Genomic DNA, 19,491 nt, shown 5'->3' on the forward strand with positions numbered 1-19,491 from the left:
TGCGCATGGAGCTGAGCAGCAATTTTTTTTTTCCTCTTTTCTTTTTTTTTTAATCCTTTCCCATTCCCTCCCCCTTCCCCTCTCTTACTTCTCTCGCATTCTCCTTCTAAATTAGCTGTCCAGCTTTCGCTGAGAGAAGCCCTTGGAAACAACACTGGCAGCATAGGCTGGGTTTTTCTGGTGGTATTTTTTGGAGCCCTGCCCAAAAATGGAGGGGGACGGAGGGGTAGGAAGGAGGACAAACGTCTGAATCCAGCAGCTCGCAGCGTCAGAGCAAAAGCAAAATCACGCAGTCAGTCTGAAAGCCCCGCCGCTCTGCAATACCTCAGCTCGGGCAGCGGCATCCTTGCGCTTTATGCACTAGTTAACAGGCTGCAAGCTGCCTCGACTTGTCTTAAACTCGCTCTCTCTTAATCTCATCTCTGTTCGGCGCGCGTGTGTGTGTGCATGTGTGTGTGTGTGTGTAGGGGGAGGACTTTATTTCCATTGGCTARGCTTTCGCTTCCCACCCACATCTCTTCCGCATCACCTTGGTGTCTCCCTAAATAAAACCAGCCCTTCTTATCGCGCCGAGGAAATCAAGAGCTAGAGTTTGAATGGATTTTATATAAATATTTACCCCCACGAAGCTACTGCTGAGCTTGTAGGATAAACTTGCAGCAGCTAGCCTGAGACTCTCCTTCTCTCTCCCTCCCCTATAAGGGTTTAATTACTTTCAAGAGGGGAAGGGAGGGGAGGGGAGAGATCCAGACCCCAGTGCTTGCTGGAGACTGACCCAAAAAGCACTGCCAGGATTTAACCAACTATCCCTCATGGATCTGAAGGACAGCACCAGCGAGGGCAGCATGGGCAGCCTGCAGCCTTCCAGCATCCAGATTTTTGCCAACACCTCCACGCTCCATGGGATCCGTCACGTCTTCGTCTACGGGCCAGTGACCATCCGGCGCCTGCTCTGGACCTTGGCCTTCGTGGGCTCGCTGGGTCTCCTCCTGGTGGAGAGCTCAGACCGGGTGGCTTTCTACTTCTCCTACCAGCATGTGACCAAAGTGGATGAGGTAGTCGCAAACAGCCTGGTCTTCCCTGCTGTCACCATCTGTAACCTCAATGAGTTTCGCTTCTCCCGGCTCACCACCAATGACCTGTACCATGCTGGAGAGCTCCTGGCTTTGCTCGATGTCAACCTACAGATCCCCAACCCCCACCTGGCTGACCCGGCTGTCTTAGCCATTCTCCAGGAAAAGGCCAACTTTAAGCAATATAAACCGAAAGTTTTCAACATGCAGGAGTTCCTGGCACGGGTTGGCCATGACCTGAAGGATATGATGCTGTACTGCAAATTCAAAGGCCAAGAGTGTAGCCATGAGGACTTCAAAACTGTGAGTATAAGCAGACATCCTGCTCCTGTTCTCTTCTCTGGGTGTGCAGACAGTGGTGGTGTTGCAGGACCAAGGCAGCATTTGAGGTCACTGRCCAACCTGCCCGGGCATGGTGCGATGAGTGAATGGTGTCTGCTAGGCTCTGACATGGCAGAGAAGGAGGAAGCAGCCTGTTGAGTTGAAGTTTGTTTGCTGGAGTCCTTTATGCGCCGCTCCACAGCCACAGGCGGGAACCAGCCCTGCAGTGGGCTTGCAGGCAGGAGCAGCCCTCTSTCAGACAGGCCCACGCTTCCTAGGAGGCTGCTTGGTGTCAGACCTGGGTGCCAGATGGGTTCTGCTGGAGCGCTGAGCAAAGGAGGGTGTGTGAAGGTCTCTTGCTATGGTCAGTGAACATTAGCCAGCTAAAGAGAGGGCTGGATAGAGTCCATTGAGAAAGGCAGATGTTTTGGGGATGAGCTGAGCTCTGTCCATTATCCAGTGGTATTTCCCTGGGTGTTTGTAGCCTTGTTGAAATTGTGGCTTACGATCTAACTGGAAGGGAAATATTTCTGCTTGTTTCTTGTGGTCATAAATCCCAGTCTGCTGTGCAATGTGGGCGACAGCTGGGTCCTTTCCTGGTGCTATGTTAGAGTGAGAGCGAGGGAAAAGAAGAAAAGAAATCAGGCTCTGGTCTGATCCCAGTCTGTTCTCAGGCTGGCAGGGAGGTAGAGTGAGTTGTGTAGCTGGAGGTCCTGAGGGAAGCAAGCACTGCTCGCTGTACCGATTCTGGATGACACCCTGATGGCAGTACGGGCTGGCCTGTGCAGTTTGGCTGGCAAAAAGTATCAGCTTAAAATAAAAATAAAAAATAGGTTGCCTAGAAGAAGTAACGACACCTGCAGACTGCAATGCTGGGAGCAGGGTGGCAGCAGGGTGGGAGGGATGGCGTGTCCCCGTGTGGTGTCGGGTGGGAGGTGACGGTGCCATGCTGGGGAAGGACCGGAGGAGGGGGAAGGACCAGAGGGGTCTGCTCTCCCCAAGCGTGTGGTTTGATTCCCACCTCAGCAGAGCTGTCAGCGTGTGCTGGGGTCTGGGCTAAGCCTGTACTTTGTTCTCAGGCCATGCTGGCCAGTCCCTTTTCATTGATTCAGCAGGTTGGGGGATCTGGTAATCCAGGAGTCAGTAACGGYGACAGCTTTCAGCCGGGTGTTTCTCTGGGACCAGCGCTGCTTGTGCTTTTCACTGCTCACTGTTCTGCAAACAGACAGGTGCCATAGCGGCTTTCGTGATGCTCTAGTTTGTCACCAGGATTTTTGTCTGTCTCTAGGAGGAGGGAATATTTTGTGTCTCTGCTGCTTCTGGATCTCCCAGCTTATAAGTCCAACTGACTCATGCTACAAAGTCATTGCCACTGCATGGACTGTGCTCTCTTYCATTTTATGTCTCAGTTATGGTCTGACAATGCCCCTTACGCCCTACCCGTCCTGCCCATCCAGGCAGACTGCTCCTTTCCTTCTGCTCCTTGGGCAGATCTGAGAAAAGCTTGGGTCACTAAAGTCATAGGAAGGTATCAAGACAGACATTAAGCAAAGAGGTTGCCAAAGAATAGCCATGCATGACTARACCTGGAGAATGGGATAGAAAAGGAGACACAGATGCAAGAGTCCAGGGGACAGAAGAGTTGAGGGAATGAGGACAGATGCCAACAGGATGGACAGACCCTCCCCTCACCATAGCAAGGGAGTGGGGAGCTGGAGGAATTCTGTCCGTAGTTTTCTCAGTCTTGTACAATGCAATAGATACCAGCCAACAGCAAAAGCCTCAAACCCAGCAAGCAAGCAGCATGTTCAAAACATCTGCATGACTTAAAAACGAGGTCCTGTTTTCAGCTGAGATGGGAGCTCTTGGCAGCCTCCCTGGGACACAGTGGGGTGTAATCTCTGTGGCCATGTAGTTGTTGATAGCTGCATTCTGACACAATGATTTTTCCATGGGGGACACTAGCTTCCAGAAAAACAAAACTTTCTCAGGCTGCCTTAYAAATCCTTGCTCTGCTAAATCAKGTTAGGGCCAGCTAGAAGAGGMTGGGGTACTATGCACTGACAATGCYTGTCCTTGTCAAAGTGCTCCAGCATTTCAGAAACAAGGCTTGGAGGTTCTTTGCGGTGAGCTACAGTCTGTTGGACTGTTCCCAGAAGGGACATCCTGATCCTTTTTCAGCCCAGATGTATCTGAAATGCAGTGAAATACTTCAATCCATTCTGCCAAGCAGCTCCTAGATGATCCAGAACACAACAGCTTCATAGTCTTGCTTTCTGTGCCGAACACAGTCATTTGAGGCACATGCAGGTGTTTCAGTCTTACAGACTCCAGGCATTCCCTCAGGTTAACGAAATCCAGGGAGCGGTACTCAAAAGCAACTCAACAGTCCTGTTCTCCATCCAGACTTTACCTCTAAGAGACAGCAGGCAGCAAAAAATGTCTGTTTGAAAGTTGAGTAGGTCTTTCCACAGGGTGCCTGATGTAAATGCCTTTGAACTGCCTCCATGTTGAATCAGAACCTCAAGTTCTGGATGAATTTTGCATTTAATCATCAAGGACCTGTTGCAGCTTTGCATATAGGCTGTGTGACATCCCATCCCTCTATTCCACTGCATTACTGGCTGGCAAAGGAGAGAAGCACCATCACCGAAGTTTGATTTCTTTACCATCCCGTTAGGAAACATGAGGTAGAGCTCAGAGCAGTTTTGTAACATGTCATCATGCTGAAGGACTCCAGTTCTCTTTTTAAACTCCCCAGATTCATGCACCTGGGAGCAGAAAAGGCAGGAGCGTTGCAGTAGGAAGCTGCATCAAAACACTTAACTCTTAACACTTAACTGAACTTGGTGTAGGATTGCCCACTGGTTAGTTGTCACTTGTGGTGTATATGTGCGTGTTGTGTGCAGTGTGTCTCCAGCTCAAAGCTGTAACAAAGCACACCTTGTTTGTGCTGCGTGGGAAAATGGGAGCTGTAATGGCAGTCTCCTGACACACGAGAAAACATGACTTTACCCGTCTTCCTCCTCCACTTCTCCTCTTCGTTTCTCTGTCACTGATTTATTAACAGGATTTGAGCTGTGCTTTCCTTACACTCTCTGTTTCTTCTCTTCAGAATAATGTCTTTCAGACAATGGTTACCCATATTATGGTCTGCTTAGAGGGGTGAGTCCTCTCAGCTCTGCTGCAAGGAGCCATCCAAAGGGAATGGCAAGGACTTAGGAGAGTATGTGCTAATTCCTAAGCTGGCATTGAAATGCATTGAACAGCAGATAAGATAATGCAGACCTCTGCTGTGGGTAAAGTAACAAAGAACAGCAGATTGGCAGAACACACTTTAGCAAACCCATTCCCTTAGAGCATTTGGAGTAGGGAAGCCTGATAGCAGCAGCAGCCAAGGAAATCCCCTCCTTTTTTGYGTGCATTGCTCCTCCCAGGAGGTCTCAGTTGAAAAATGACCTCAGAGATGGCATTTTTCTAGAGGAGCTGTGCTCATGCTGCTCGAGCAGCCTTGTGACATTAAGATCTTCCCATTCTACTGCTGATGTTGACCATGGCACAGCTGTGGTTTGTCAGCCCCGGACACACAGCTGTGATTTCCAGGGTATCTCTGTGGGTGTGCTGGACAAAGCCTCTTTCCTGGTCCTGTTGTCTTGACTCATGCTCCTTTGCTGTTCCAGCCTGGGATGAACAGAGCAATGGCAAAGGGAGTCTTGCAGGGGTTTTTTGTGTATAGCACAGCAAATGTGTGCAGTAACAGGGGAGACAAGTCTGGTGCAAAAGAAGGGATGACTAAGGGGATAATCTGAGTGATGGAGACCATGAGCAGCAGGGGGAATGAGATATCTCAGTGCCACCTTGCTGAGGACATTAGCCCAGCAGCCAAGCCTTGCCTGGTGTTTTCAAGAGGATGGCAGTGGGGTGCATTTTGGTGTGTGAGCACTTTTTTCTGTCATGTCATTTGCTAAAAGGAATGTATAGTATGTGCTTCCTCGCACATCCAATTCATTCAGCGGTAACACAATAACTTAGCTTGTGTCTGCTATGCCTTCGTTGCTGGATGTCTATTTATTTTCAGTGGCCATGACAATCTAAGGATATAACTCATTTATTTTCAATACACATTCTTACCAGTAGACAGTGTCCACATAATGGAGAGCACCTCATGTAAATACTTCTATTTTGAGACACAAGTATCTCTCAATCTGTCTTTCCCCATGCATTACTTTTTTCTCCTGTTCTCTCTAGTGTGTCCACGAGTGCAGTATCTAATAAATAGCTGTTGCTTTTTAGTCTGATTGGTCCATTCTCATCTTCTATTACACAACTTCAACTTTCCTCAATATAAAAGCTCCAGAATGGTGGTTCTTTCATTTGGACAAACATTACCTCTTTTATATTTTTTCTTTCTATCAATTGTGGCTGTTTTGAAAACTTTGCCTCAGAATCTGTTACAGATGCCATAATGAGATCTGGGATTTTGTGTTATCTTTCACACAAATAGATGGGTTTTGCCTCTAGAGCAGAGAGCAAATCTTTATGCAGCTTTGTCAGTCTTCAGTTTGTACACATCACTGAATTTTGTTGCATAGGCAAAGGAGGGAGTGTGGGGTTCGACGTTCCTTATGTGCCTCAGCTGAATGTCTAAAGGGATGTGGATTGCACCTGGGTCACAGATGTCTGGTGGATGTGTTAACCATGTCCTTGAGAAATGCAGGCCCTTATTCTACCCAAGGTTTGCCTTGACTAAGTTTCTCTGTCTCTCAAACATCTAGCTGTATAATGATTGGGTTTGTATTCCCTTTTTTTATTACTCAGTAGTAGGATAATGCTTTAAAATTCACCCAAAATTTTCATGAGAGTTGTGATGAACATCTGTTCATTAAGAAAGCTTCTTGGGTCCAGAATGGATTTTGGGATTAAAATCAAAAGAAGAGAAGGCTGTAGAACATCATTGGGGTCTTTTTATGGTAAACACAAATTCAAGTCCTTTAATATTAAAAGCATTTACACTGGATGAAACAACTCCCACAGGAAGGCAATTCAGAAATCTGGTTGTAGGTCATTTAGTTAGGATGTGGGTGAACCATGTTAGAGGTGTTGGTCTGACTCAAGACCTGAGCAGCACAGCAGTAAACTCCTCCTTGTTTTTCTTTAAAAAGGTCTGTGTTTTTCTCCAGTTTGAGCTGTTTCTTGACTGAGGACACTTCCCTCCCTCACTAGCAGTTTGAGATGGGAAGTAATCTAAAGACTTGAGATGCTTCAGAAATGAGCACAGCTGAAGTATCAGATACAGCTGGAGATCAGAGGGTTGCGAGTGCAAAGGGAGATGAGATACAGCGAGGGCCCTGGAGGAGGAAAGTCAAAACAATTCTCTGTTTAAGAGCCAGCTGTGGGCTCAGCTCTCCCTTGCTTATGGCCTTGGCTTACACTGCGTACCCAGCCACTTAGTTTGAGGGAGAGCAAGAATTGCTCTTGTCTTTTAAGTGATTTCCCTTCACCACAATTATTCATCAGGCTGCTGAAAGACAGCTCCTCCGCTCCCAGTTCGTACCACACCTGCCAAAGAACTCACACTCAAAATGGCATCTGGAGCTTAAGCAAAATGCAAATGCCAGCCTTGAGAGTGGGTAGAGACCGATGCTCTCAGATGAGGAAGAAAACTTGGGGAAGAAGGATGTCATCAGAGTTGCAAGGACAGAGGAGCTGTTTGTGAGGGCTGCAGAGTTTTTATAGACTCTTTTTGGAAATTAATGGGGATTCCCTATGCATTGGAAATATCTAAGTCTGTCTTCCTGCACCTCAGCTGTCCTACATGAAAAATGGGGAGAAATTGCCCTTGTCTTTCTCCCAGAGACAGTGAGAACAAAGGCGTTGGAAAGCTGTTAAGAGGCAGGGTTGTGAAAATTATAGAACAAGAATGATGAATATCTTTCAGTTACTGTGTCCTATTGTCTCCTTAGCCTGTGGCTCTCTGTGACTAACAGAGTTCATCTCACAGGGTCTCCCTGACAACTGGTCTGGGACTGAGGCCTCCTGGGAATAGTTAGCCGTCTGAAGTGGAGGAAGGGTAAAATCACAGGAAGCATTTAAATGTACTTATACTATTTCTGTATGAAGTGAACGTAAATCTAGTCATGCCAGAAACTCTAAGTGAAGGTCAGGAAAGACCAGGAACATATTAAAAAAAATCCAGCATGGTTTCCCTATGGATAGGCAAATAGGAACTACATAGTTTGTTCTGACCTTCTTCCAAACACTTTATGCGCGTYCCTCTTGGAGACTTCATGACAAATAATAAATAACCTTCCAGATGTTCCTGTTCACAGAATCTTTGTGCTTATCTGACCAAGTGCAATGGTGCCACGTTTGAAAATATATGATGTGATGGCTGCTGTGAAAACATTGTATGAGTTTACTCTAAATGTTCCTCGCAATGACCTGACCATCATGGTTCAATTTCCATGATCTTTGTGGAATGCAGTAGTCACAAATCAAAAACAGTGGTCGTAAACTGACACAGGAGAAGTTCTTACTTGATTAAAGGAAAAAACAGGTCTGATTTCAGTGTTGGCCTAGATGGATCTCCTGAGGTCTCTTCCAGCATGATTTATTCTATGACCCTATAATAAAAACTGGATGCATTCCTGCTTGCTTTTGTACCCATTTGCTGTTGGGCGTTCTCATTTTTTTCATGTTCAGCTCACCCTCAGGCTTCATTGAAAGTATCAGGAAAGAGAGGCAGTTTTGGAAGGTAGTTATCTTCCCTTCCATGAGCTTCTAAATCCTTGCATATAAGTTAGAGTTCACATTTCTGAAAAAGATTGCCCTAAAAAGCACTGCTGTTGATCACTGTTTCTGCATCAAGCATCTGAGGTGTTCAGAGCTCTGATTCCTTAATGAATCTGTCATTGTTTCTTTGAGTGAGCTCCTGTCTTTTTCCATCTCCTGATACCATCCCTGCTTGCTTTGAAAGGAGACATCTGAGATTCCCAGAAAAAACTCTCAGATGCAGCATTCACCTCCTCTTGACTGAGAAAATGTGCCTTGCAGCTTCTGAGGAGAGCAGCCGGCTGCACAGCAGCAGGGCCAGCGAGGTCATCTGAGGCATCTAAGGCTCCTCTGGCAGAGCCCGGTGTCTGCGAGCTCTGCACGGCAAGTCCCTCCTACGCCTTCRCAAAAGTGTTTGTTAAAATAATTTATACCTGGTGTGCCAGCCAGACTCCGCTTGGCTGGCTCAGCAGAATTACGCATTACATGTATTTGTCTGTCATGGGGGAAGCATGGTCAGGGTGCTGGGCTGAGATATGGAAGACCATGGTTCGAATCCTTGATTTGCCAGGTTCCTCAGGGACCTTTGAGCAATTAGACTCAAAAGCCTAGAGGCAGCAGATACTGACAGTAGCGAGAATCATGCTGTGGAAGGCCTGCAGGACTGTTTCTGAATTCCTTCTCTCTAAGAGACACTACAACTACCCTGTCTCAAAGGCTGGTGGTGTAAGGATGGATGTGCTAAAAGGGAATAAATTGCTATGTGATAAGGTGGGCCCTAACAGGATATCAGGCAGATACATTGTCATCATGGCTGTACCAAGTTTATATAGCAAGAAATAGTGAGCATTTGGCCCAATCATCCTTTTAGGACTGATAAATTCAGAGTGGTTTGCAGCAGATACAAAGCACACAGCCTAACTCTGGTGACCTAAGAGGACAACATCTTCTGTTCTCCTTGCCTGCTGCCCCTGTGCCTCCAGGGCATACAGTGATCTGAGGAGAGAGGCACAAGTAACAACCCCTGTGCCAAGCAGAGCCAGGTGCCAGTGGCAGTGCTGACTGATTCATGCCAGATCCTTTCCCTCTTGTTGGCATCTCTGGATGAGTCATTCTGATCACAAATCCAGCATGCTAGATGCGAAACCTCCATGTGAAGGGTCTCCCTGTCATGTGGCTATCTGTAGGAAAAGTCCTTTGGAAAAAACCATCCATGAGAAGCTGCTTCTTGCCTACAAGATTAGCACAGCTCTCGGAGACCTGGGTGTGGAGCACAACATAGGTACTCCCCTTGCTTCCAGATGGTGGAAAATATGAACTGTGGCTATATTTGCAGGTTACAAAAGTCAGCAGCAATTTTGCGACCTGCATCTGCTAAGAGGCTAACCAAAAACCCCCCCTCTGAAACCAAGAACAAATTAAAAAACCCTTAAATGCTTAAATGTGTATCCTTTATTTAGGGATGTGCATAACTTGAATGGTTTTCTAAAAGCTCTTTGGGATTTCCAGACCTGCAAATCACTGTGGGGAAACTTCTTAGGGACCATAAACTCAACAAGCTAAGATGGAAAATGTAGCTAGATGAGGTGGACATGTCTGTCTCCATCTGGCATGGATTAGTCTATGAGACCAGTACCAGAAGGAAAAAGTACCCCTTGGAGGTAAAAAGAAACTGTGAGTCATTTAAACAGGTTGACACTAGTACGCTCAGGGCCGATCAAGAAACAATTTCTACCCAACCGTGAATATTTAGAACTGAAGCATAATCCATTATTTGAAGAAAAGCTGAATTGTTTTGATCATTTATTCGTGGTGTTGTTGTTGAATAAGGGATTTAGCCTGTGTGTTAAGTCAGGGAGGTGTGAAGTGAAGTGAATGGTAATGGAAAATGTACATACATTTGCTCACAGTGAAATAGAAAAAAGGAGATTTAATCTGTATTTGGTTAGATTTCCAAACGAGAGCTAGTCACAGAGGGAACCAGGGCTATCCAGGTGTTTTTAAGTACAATAGAAGTTGCTCAGTTGCTTGCTCCTGTCAGATGAACCAGTTCTTTGCTGACCTCTGTTTTTCTTCCTYTGTTGCACTGGTTCCCAGAGATGGGAATTTGGAAAGAAAATCATAAGTAACAAAGACCAAGACAAATTCAGTCTGGCCACTTGGTACTTCCTTGATCTGAGCCCAAATCAGTTTGACCTGTTCATGAGAAGGTGATTCCAAGCTTTGCCCAAGCAGGGTGAGCTTCATGACAAGCCTATTGGCTTTTTTTTCAGTCAGTCATGAGTTTGGTCAGATCTCACTTCTGGTGCGAGTTTGTTGGGAAATGGAGTTTGTCCTGAGGGAATCCAAAAGTTCTAAGTTTGTTTTCATTCCATAGCTCAGAAAAACGTGTTGAAGGCCAAAAATTTTAGTGGGATAGTGTTTTAGCTGTTTCAATGATGTTAAAGACTTTGATTTATAAATTAATGTAATATAAAGATGGGCATGAAATTAGAAAAGTGATTGCCTTTTCAAAGGTTTTGACATTACTGAAGGAAGAAAGTCAAAACAATCCATTTAGACAATTTCTTGTTTCACATTTCACCCAGCTCCTCTTCCCATGCTCCCTGAAATCCTGCGCTCACACAGTGGAGGCCAGTCATGCAGGGACTTCACCATGATTCCTGATCCTCAAACAGATGGCTGAATCCCATGACAGTAATTCAAATGGTTTGCTCACCTCAATGTCTGAGAGAAGGAGATGAGAATAAATAAACCCAAGCAAACGCTCTCTTATGACTTAACTACATGTACTTTAGGCAGGATAATATTTCCAGGGTCCAAATCTCTGCCAGCATGAAGGGCGACTTACTCCCCCCAGTTTAAGGTGAAAATAATGAGCTGAAGCCCTGGTACAGCACAGAAAAGCGTGTAACTGCCTGCCATTGAGGAATGCCACTTGACAAACATAATTGCAGTGTGCCATAGGCAGGACAAAAAAGGACTAAATCCATTGAATTGATTGCAGAGAAGAGCTAATGACCAGTGGGAGGAATTAACGTGAGCTTAACCCTTAGGTAGCTAAACTTTCAAGACCACGCTCCACTGCTCCCTGGCACTAAAATGGATGGTCTGTATAGAAACATCCATTAGAGAGGCTATGTTCCTTCCACTGCCACCTGCTACATTTTGGAAGAGCAGCATGTGCGATCCATCTTTGCCTATGATGCACAGAACAGCAGCATTAGTTGCACTGTTAACGCATTTGCAGTTTTCCAGCTATTAGAAAGACCTGTGGCAGCTGAATAAGGATATCAGAGAGGGTTCTTTTTTTCTTTTTTTTTAATGTGAAAATACGAATCAGAAATGTTACTGCGAAGCCTGCTGGGAATTGCAGTTTCAGAGGCTCCCATTTTTCTCTGGACACACTGCTTGGGATATGTTCCCCAGCATAGAACATGATCTCCTCTTTCACTGAGATGTGATGCCTGGTTATAGGAATCACCTGATCTTGATGTATTAAATTTTTGCTTTGAAACATCTCAGGTTTAGGGATTCTTCATTTTTTCAATGGTAAGAAACAAAAACTGTCCACTAAAGGAGGTTTTGTGAAAACTGTTGTTGCCTCTCAAACAATTTTCCCATCTAAAAGAATCTTCATGCAAAAAGTTGGGCCAATTTTCATAAGTAACATGACCAGCTAAGGCGTGGATGTCACATGAAGAGAAAGAGTTGGTGTGTCAGATGTGAGCCCTATACCTGTTGGTTGACTGCTGCATTTTTTGTACTCCAACCCTTAATGAATCCCACAGCCATCAATCCTTTAATAGGTGCTCCAAAAACACTTTAAGTGGCCATTACCTAATGCTAAATTATGATGGAGCATCTCCTGGAATACATGTGACATCCACATGAATAACAAATGAATTTGTTCCTGTCAAGGCAATGACAACAGATTGCAATTGAATTAGCACGAGTGCTGTTTGCTGCTCTACACTACCTGGAATGAGTCCTTTGCAAGGTGCACGTAATTACAGGAACAAAAACAATGTGACAGCGGAGGAATGCCGTCTGTGTGAAGATGGAACAGTATAGACAGCCATTTAGGAAGAGCTGTGGGAGAAAGAGAGTCCCAGGCTGACAAGCCAGTCCTATTGCTATTGGATCCCAGTGGAGTCTGCCTAACCAAAGACTTTAATGAGAGCAAGGTTAGGCTATTAGCCCTGATGATTGCATCCTTCCCTGGAAAAAATTCTCTTCTCGTTATCACTTGGTAGTACAAAAAGATCCTTAGAGGAAATCAGGCCTATGATGTTGTCTTTATGCATGTGCATCTCTCCAGGGGAAAACAGATTGAGGAGGAAAAATGGTTTTTCTATGGAGTTTGTGCATGATACTAGAAAACTGCACAATGGTCTTCTTGGTACTGATGCAAATAGGATGGGAAGTTTCTAAAAAATCACTTCTCTGCTGGCTGTGCTAGTGTTCAGAAACTTGTGTTTCATTTCTGGGTCTGTTGACATGTTGTGTCAGGTTGAGCTGTGGTTGTCAGCTCCCTGTTCTCAATCTTTGTGGTGTATCTGGAGGGGTTGTGCATGGCAGGGTTTGAAGTGGCAGATGAAATGAGGAAAAAAAGGAAAAGGGGAGAGCAACAGGGGAAGAGGGAAGGTGAGACAGAAATGGGAGAAAACTATGTTTGTGACATGGAGAAGAAGCTGTGCCTCGAGGTTGGCTTGAAGAAAAACAAATTTGCATCAGAAGCAAGCATGGGTTTTGGAAACAAAGACTGATGAGCCTGGAATTGGTCTGAATGTTTCCATTGAAAACTTTCCATCAGAAAATGCTGTCTGGAAGCAAAAAATTGCTTTCCTAAAGTTACACTGACTGAGATGAGATTTCCCATGAGAAAAATGAAAGCCTTTTGTCTCAAAGCATTTCTATTTTCCGTTAAATTAATTTTTAAAAAAATCTCAGAGCAAAACTAAATGATAAAACCCTGGGATGTCTCATTAAAATGATGTTCTGATTTTCAACTAGTTCTAAATTAAGCAATAGAAAGAGTCACCCAGAGCTGTGGGACTTTCCACAACTTGGAGCCTCTACGTGAAGGCTTGTAATTTGTGACTAGTAGGTCAGGTGCATCCCAAGCTCTATTTTACATGGTTTGGGGGGGCAAAAGGTGGCGTCACACTATTAGTAAAGGTGAGCTCTGAGTTACGTGCTTATATGCGGCACATCTCAGATGTCTGAAATGCCTATGTGGCTTTCTTTGAAGAAGGAAGCATGCTCTGCTTTCAAATGAGCACACATGTCTTTCAAAGGACATGTTTCAGTGCAAGGTACCTTCTGAAAGACCATCCTCTGAGCTTTCTGGAGATAGTTCATCTTTAGTCTTATTTCCTGATAATAGAAGGTTTCAGCAATTGCCTTTCATCTCTCCTTCCTTCAAGGACTTTGAAAAGCATCAGCTAATTTTGATTCAGTTTGAAAGAGCCATAGAAGTCTCAAAGACTGAGATTTCTACAAGTTGCATGAAAACTGGCACCTGAGAGACTGACACCCAAACTCATGTCCACTGAGGAAAAAGAAGGGACAACAGTGATATTATACCTTTTGTTTTACAGCAACTAGCTGTCCATCAAATGTGCCCCACTTTCTCCTAAAGCAGCCTGGCAATAACAAGCCAGATTACACTCCCCTGAGAGCACAGACAGCACAATGATGAGAAAGTCAGCATGCATGGGGCTGTACTACCTGTGGGAAATGGAGAAACAACCCAGAGGTAAATGTGTGTGCATGTGAAAATAGATACATGGATGTGGATGTTAGCTAGTTCTGGCGTGTTCTGCTTTTGCCTGGGAGGGAGTCCTTAGGGGACCTGGGGCAGAGGGAGGAAACAAAATACACACAGCCTCAGGAAAACAAGCTTCATTAATTCTGCTGTTTCAAGAACAACTGATTTTATAGTGGCTTTGCTTCTCATCAAGTATGTAAATCATGCATTTCCTCCCATGCATTTGCAACAATAATCATAGAGGCCAGAGTCTTCAGAGATGAAAGTCACAGCTTCTCATCCCAGCATCACATGAGCGAGATTTAGTGGGTTCATGATGTGTTTTTGCACAAAGCTCTGGATGTGTTACAAAGGCAAAAAAAACCCAGCAGCTGCATCCTTGCTGAGGAGGCTCTGCTCTGCTGACTGTGTAGGTAACCGAACATTCACATGCATATATCTACTTATATACACATGAATCAAGCTGCTGGGTTATCATTGTAGTTTCTACTGGGGGTACGGGTACTGCAGCCTGACTTGTTAACCACCACGTTGTCCAAGCTTGTGTTGATTTATTATTGTAGTTTAGCTTTGGAATAGAGTGCTGTATATACAATGTGGACTATATAGAGGACTCCTTGGGGACCAGAGCCTCATTGCRCTGGGTTGTTTATGCAGTACTTGCGTACACCCCATCCCTTAGAAAGAAGGTGGAAATGCAGAAGAGGGGCTAGGAGAATGGGGACATCCTTTTATTTTAATTTGAGGCCCAAACAGATGGTATGAGTTTGATTCTGCCTTCCTCAACTTGGGGAAAGAGAAGGAAAAATATGAGTTTAAGCCATTTTAACACCTTTTGCTGGGTTCTGCAAGCCCAATTAGTACCTGATCATCCTGGGATGACTTCTTTTACACTTTGTTTCCCATGGGTCTCTGAAAGAGGGGGGGAAAGGCAGACAGCTGCTGAATGGAGCTCTTCAGCCTTGCTCCTGGTGTGCCCTCTGCTCCATCTTTCATGCTGGAGGCTGCAAGCAGAAATATTGCCCTCCGCCAGCCGGGGACGATCTCTACTCAGATGACTTCCTCAAGGTGCCCTTTCACTATGCCTGCAGGACATAAGAAGTAAAAGTAGAGCAAAAGTTTGGGCCCAGGAACTTGTCCCTTGTGGGTGCATCTCTGAGGTCAAACTGGTTCCAKCTTCAGAGCTCTGGTTCCCAGTTTGTTCCTGTTACATCCATGATGGTTAGCTCTTGGGCTCCCATCTGAAGTGAGCCAGAAGCTAATTTCCTTGTCTAGGAAGCAGGAGCACTGAGTGGCAGACATCTCACACCATGGCATGCACAATGCAAGCAGTATGGCTGGGAGCTGCCCTGCACGGCTCGGTCTAGGGACTAGGTCGCTCTCCATGGCACTGATCACCAAAGACAATGTGAGCGTGGCCACGCAAAGCCAATGGAGGACTGAGAGAGGAGCCGCAAACACACACAGGGATGACCCTGCTTTGTCTCGCCAGGGTCCACTCCCAGCTTTACACTCTCCCTTTCAGCTCCAGCTCACAGTCGACCACTTTCCCCCTCCAACAAACTAGTTCAGACTGCGTAATTCCCATGAGCCAGAGCCGGCTTGTGGTGCACTGCAGGACTCGAGATGTATAAGCTGGCCGCAGATTTGCATTGTGCTCCTCAGGGCACAGGTAGGAAGCGTCACAACAGCCGCCTGCCCATCTGTGAGCCTCTGTAGTATCGCGCCGGCACACCGTTTGCACGCCTCTTTTAGGATTGACGATAAAATTTGTCAGCTCCTTGGGGCAAGGACTGTCTCTCTGCTTTACGTTTATCATTAAACATTTATTTTTAAAATTGATTAAATATTAAATATGGGAGGGGATTCATTTCTATCTGCTTCAGAGAATGACGTGGGTTGTGATTTTGTGCAGAGACGTAAGAATATCTACCATTTCCATTTGGAAGGAACTAAAACCAGACAGATTTTTCTACAGATATCTTTGCTCAGAAAGTGTTTAGATAGCCTTGCTTACTATATTTGCAAGTCAAATACACAATGTACCTGAGCATCCACTGCTACTCCCAGCTCTGCAAACCCCAGGTAGGGGTGCTGTTTAGCCTGCAGGCACCTGCAAAAGCTAAGTAAAAGGTCTACCTCCTTTCCATTTTGGAAGGCTGTTAAATGTGGAGGGGTATTTCTAAGCCTAAGATTACTGTTCCATTTTGTATGCCATTGGCTGTTTGTTGGTACAATTAAGTGCAGTGTATTTTCCCCCCATGTTTCAAAATAATCTGTAATGGTACCCCTTGCAGAGGGTTAAAATAAGATGTAGCCACCACAGGTAAATTCATGTGGCAAACCATTTCTAGAGATCTAGCAAGGGCAATTTAGTCACCAGGGATAGGGAAATGAGTTGTGCATTTATTTTGTTGTAAATCAGATATGTGCACATTCCCCATTTGCAAAGTAGTCTGGGAACCTGAAGAAATGTCAGTGAATTAAGACTGTTATTGTTAGCCATTTTAGCCTGTATATTCTGTTCCTTCCATGCTTTTTTCTATCAGGAGGAGAGATAAATAGTGTGAGTCAGGTATGTTCTYGTAATCACACTTGTCTTTCAAAACAGCCTTGCCATGCTTTCAAAAAAAGCCTCACGCTAAACACAATGAAAACAGAAAACAGCCTCCAAGCTTCTTTGCTAAGAAAACCTTCTGTCTGCCTCTCCTCTAAGCTGTATGCCTAAGAAAATCCATCTCTCTGCAGTATTTCATGGTCCCGCTTGCAATAGTTTCTCTTGGCTTTCTGTTCAGGAACATCCAAGCTTGAGACCTTCTAGCTCTTGGGAGTGCAACCAGGGGTCTGCCTCAGGCCATGTCAGTATGATGTTAGGCAAAAATGCCGGCTCTTGTCTCACCAAACTGTTAAGGACTGTGATGATGTGGTGATGCAGAGGACAATTTTATTGTCGCTAGTATTAGAGCAGTAATGCACCACAGCCCCAGCTCAATGGGTATGATGCTTGCCGCTCTGGAGGGAACCCACGTTCCCAGGATATTCAGCCGGGTTGCTCTGGAGAGGAGTTACTTGCATCCTGCTGCACCAGCAGTTGTATTTCTGAGTTGAGAGACAGTTCACAGTCACTCGACGCCGAGTTCTTCTACCTTCCCAGAGCAAGCGAGGAGAGACAGGGGGAAGAGATGTAGCCTGCTGTGCCGAGGGGTGCCGAGGCCGGCTGTTATCAGAGAGGCTGTTGTCTCTTCTGTTCACTCTTGTTGCTGCAGGAGCCAGATGTAGGCAAAGGCCTGCAACAGGAGATGTTTCCTAGGGCCCGGGCTGACATGTTCAGCTCATTTTTCACAAGCACCAGCAAGCTGTCATATGTGCCTTTGGTACTTTGGAACAATTTGCACCGGGTGTGAACAGTGGACTGGTGGCGCTGTGAGCTGGGGAGCCTTGCTACCAGTAGAAGAACCGTGCAAGTCTTTGTGTGAGTCCAAGGAGGAAGAAGAAATATAAAACAAGACAGAGCATAGCTGTATCACCATAAAGCTCTTCCTCGAGCTAACATATTTTCCAGAGATGCACGAACATTACCCCAAGTACAGCATCACATGAGTGCATTTAAAATGGTCTGGTAAACCAGCCTCTTATCTTTTGATACTGGTTCATTTTGGGATCTCTGCAAATTGTATTGCACAGATGGCCATGGAAGAGTGAGAGGAGAAGTGTGCCTAATGGTTTGAGCTGATAACCTCAGGGCTGGGAGATACAACTTTAACTACCTGCTCAGATTCCCATGTGATCTTCTCCTTGACTCCAAGAAAGTATTTGAGTTTGAGGGGGTGAGAAACTTTTAACACCTTGAAGGTCAGAGCCTCAGTTGCTGGAAATAATGCTTAGCTCTATCCTTTCTTGATACTTTTCACGCTAGACTGTCATCAAAAACATATTTCCATGCTGAAATTCATAGGTTTCCTTCTTCCCTAACTAGTAACATAGAATTATCTTCCTATCTCTTTAAAACTCTGGGATTTAGCAAGCGAATAAATTGCATTTCTTAAAAATGCAAACCCAGCTAGGAAACAAATATTCCTCRCCTCTCAGGGATCCATTCCTTCGCCTTGTTATTTTGAGCTCCATCATGGTTGTTGCCATGCAGTGGCAACTTTGTGGAAAAGAAGGTTAAGTGCTGAGGTTAAAACAGGTTCAAGCATAATCCAGAGTGCCCTTGGCAAAGACAAAAATGTTTTACTGGGGCTCATTCATCATTGCTTGACTGCTCCAAGTGCTGGAGTGGATCATTATTGTTTTTATACGCCTTTATAAGAGCTGCAAAAGAGCCAAAGGGAAATGTACCACTGTTTTCCTCCCTTAACCCGCATTCAGCACGGAATAATAATGTTTAAGACCTCAGAGTGCAGTGAAAAAGTTTTTTCCCCTCTTCAGAAACCAAATTCATCTGCATGAGCCCCATGGAGTGGTGCAAGTTCAGCTCCACAGAGGAGGTTTCTGTTAGTTTGTGCAGTTACATCTATGACAGCATTTTGGAGCCTATGCCAAGGAGCTGCATTGCTGAACCTGCCTTCACAAAACCATCTTCAGCCTGTAGGAAGCCTCTAGGCCAACTGGAGGTAACACCACTGCATAAAGGCAGTGCATGAAATACTTACAAATGCCTGGGGACAGACACGCAGGGGCCCAGAGAAACAGCATCCCTCCTAATGCCACTAAAATGCTGTGAAACATTCTCCAGGCTCACCCCAAGAGGAAACATTTTTCTGTACAATGAAAAAGGACAGATGGAGCCATGTCCAGGCTTGGGTCTGTCCCAACAGACAGCACAGCGTTGTCGTCTGAGCAGCTCTTCCTAAGCTCAGTATCACCTTCCCCACTTGCCTCCCCTCTCCCCAGCTCAGTGTTTATTCCCAACTTGGCTGCCCTTGGCTCCAAGGAGCCTCRGCTCCACCTTTGGGTCATTAATCATATCTGTGTCTCCCCAAGCCTTTGGCCTGAGGGGATCACAATCCCTATTACCACAACACATATAAATATAACCTCCTTGCCCCCCCAAGTTATGCCTCATTTCAAACCATTTACATTTGCCTAAGGTGGCAGTGAAAAATGGCCAAACCAGGACATTCAGGTGGCCTTCTAGAGCAGCATTAGGCATAGAGAAGTGCTGATTCCCAGGCTTTAAAGCAGCAGAAAACACTTTTAGAAACCACCATTAAAAAGCAATTTAACCAGAACTGGTACAAGGAGAATTTTACAAGAACTTGGTCCTTCACAGGACTGGTGAGATGCAGGGACCAAAGGTGACACAGGTTTGGTCAGGAATACATGTGCTCGGACTTGTCTTGTGTTGCCACACTTCCCCRCACCTGACCAGCCCCATGTTGCCAAATCTCTCTTCTCCCRATTGCTCCTGCCAAAACATAGCCCTCCCTGAAGGCTGTATAAACCTTCAACAAGGGCAATGGACTCTGTGATGCAGAAAGAGACTGCACAGTCATGAGATGTAGAAGAAGATTCAGGAGTATCACAGATCTCAAATGTCACTGAGCAAAG

The 19,491-nt window shown here is 45.4% G+C and overlaps 1 protein-coding gene across 1 annotated transcript in view; it reads left to right on the forward strand.

Annotated features, from left to right (window-relative positions):
* Positions 1-812: 812 nt before the first annotated feature.
* The window catches only part of LOC112962778 (acid-sensing ion channel 2), a 508,910-nt gene continuing 490,231 nt past the window's right edge, over positions 813-19,491 (forward strand). The window contains exon 1 of the mRNA XM_026059248.1: positions 813-1,376. Within this exon, the coding sequence (XP_025915033.1) occupies positions 813-1,376 (564 nt within the window). The remainder of the gene's footprint in view (positions 1,377-19,491) is intronic.

Source organism: Apteryx rowi, unplaced genomic scaffold (assembly GCF_003343035.1).
Source record: "Apteryx rowi isolate R43461 unplaced genomic scaffold, aptRow1 scaffold_154, whole genome shotgun sequence".
NCBI lineage: Eukaryota > Metazoa > Chordata > Aves > Apterygiformes > Apterygidae > Apteryx > Apteryx rowi.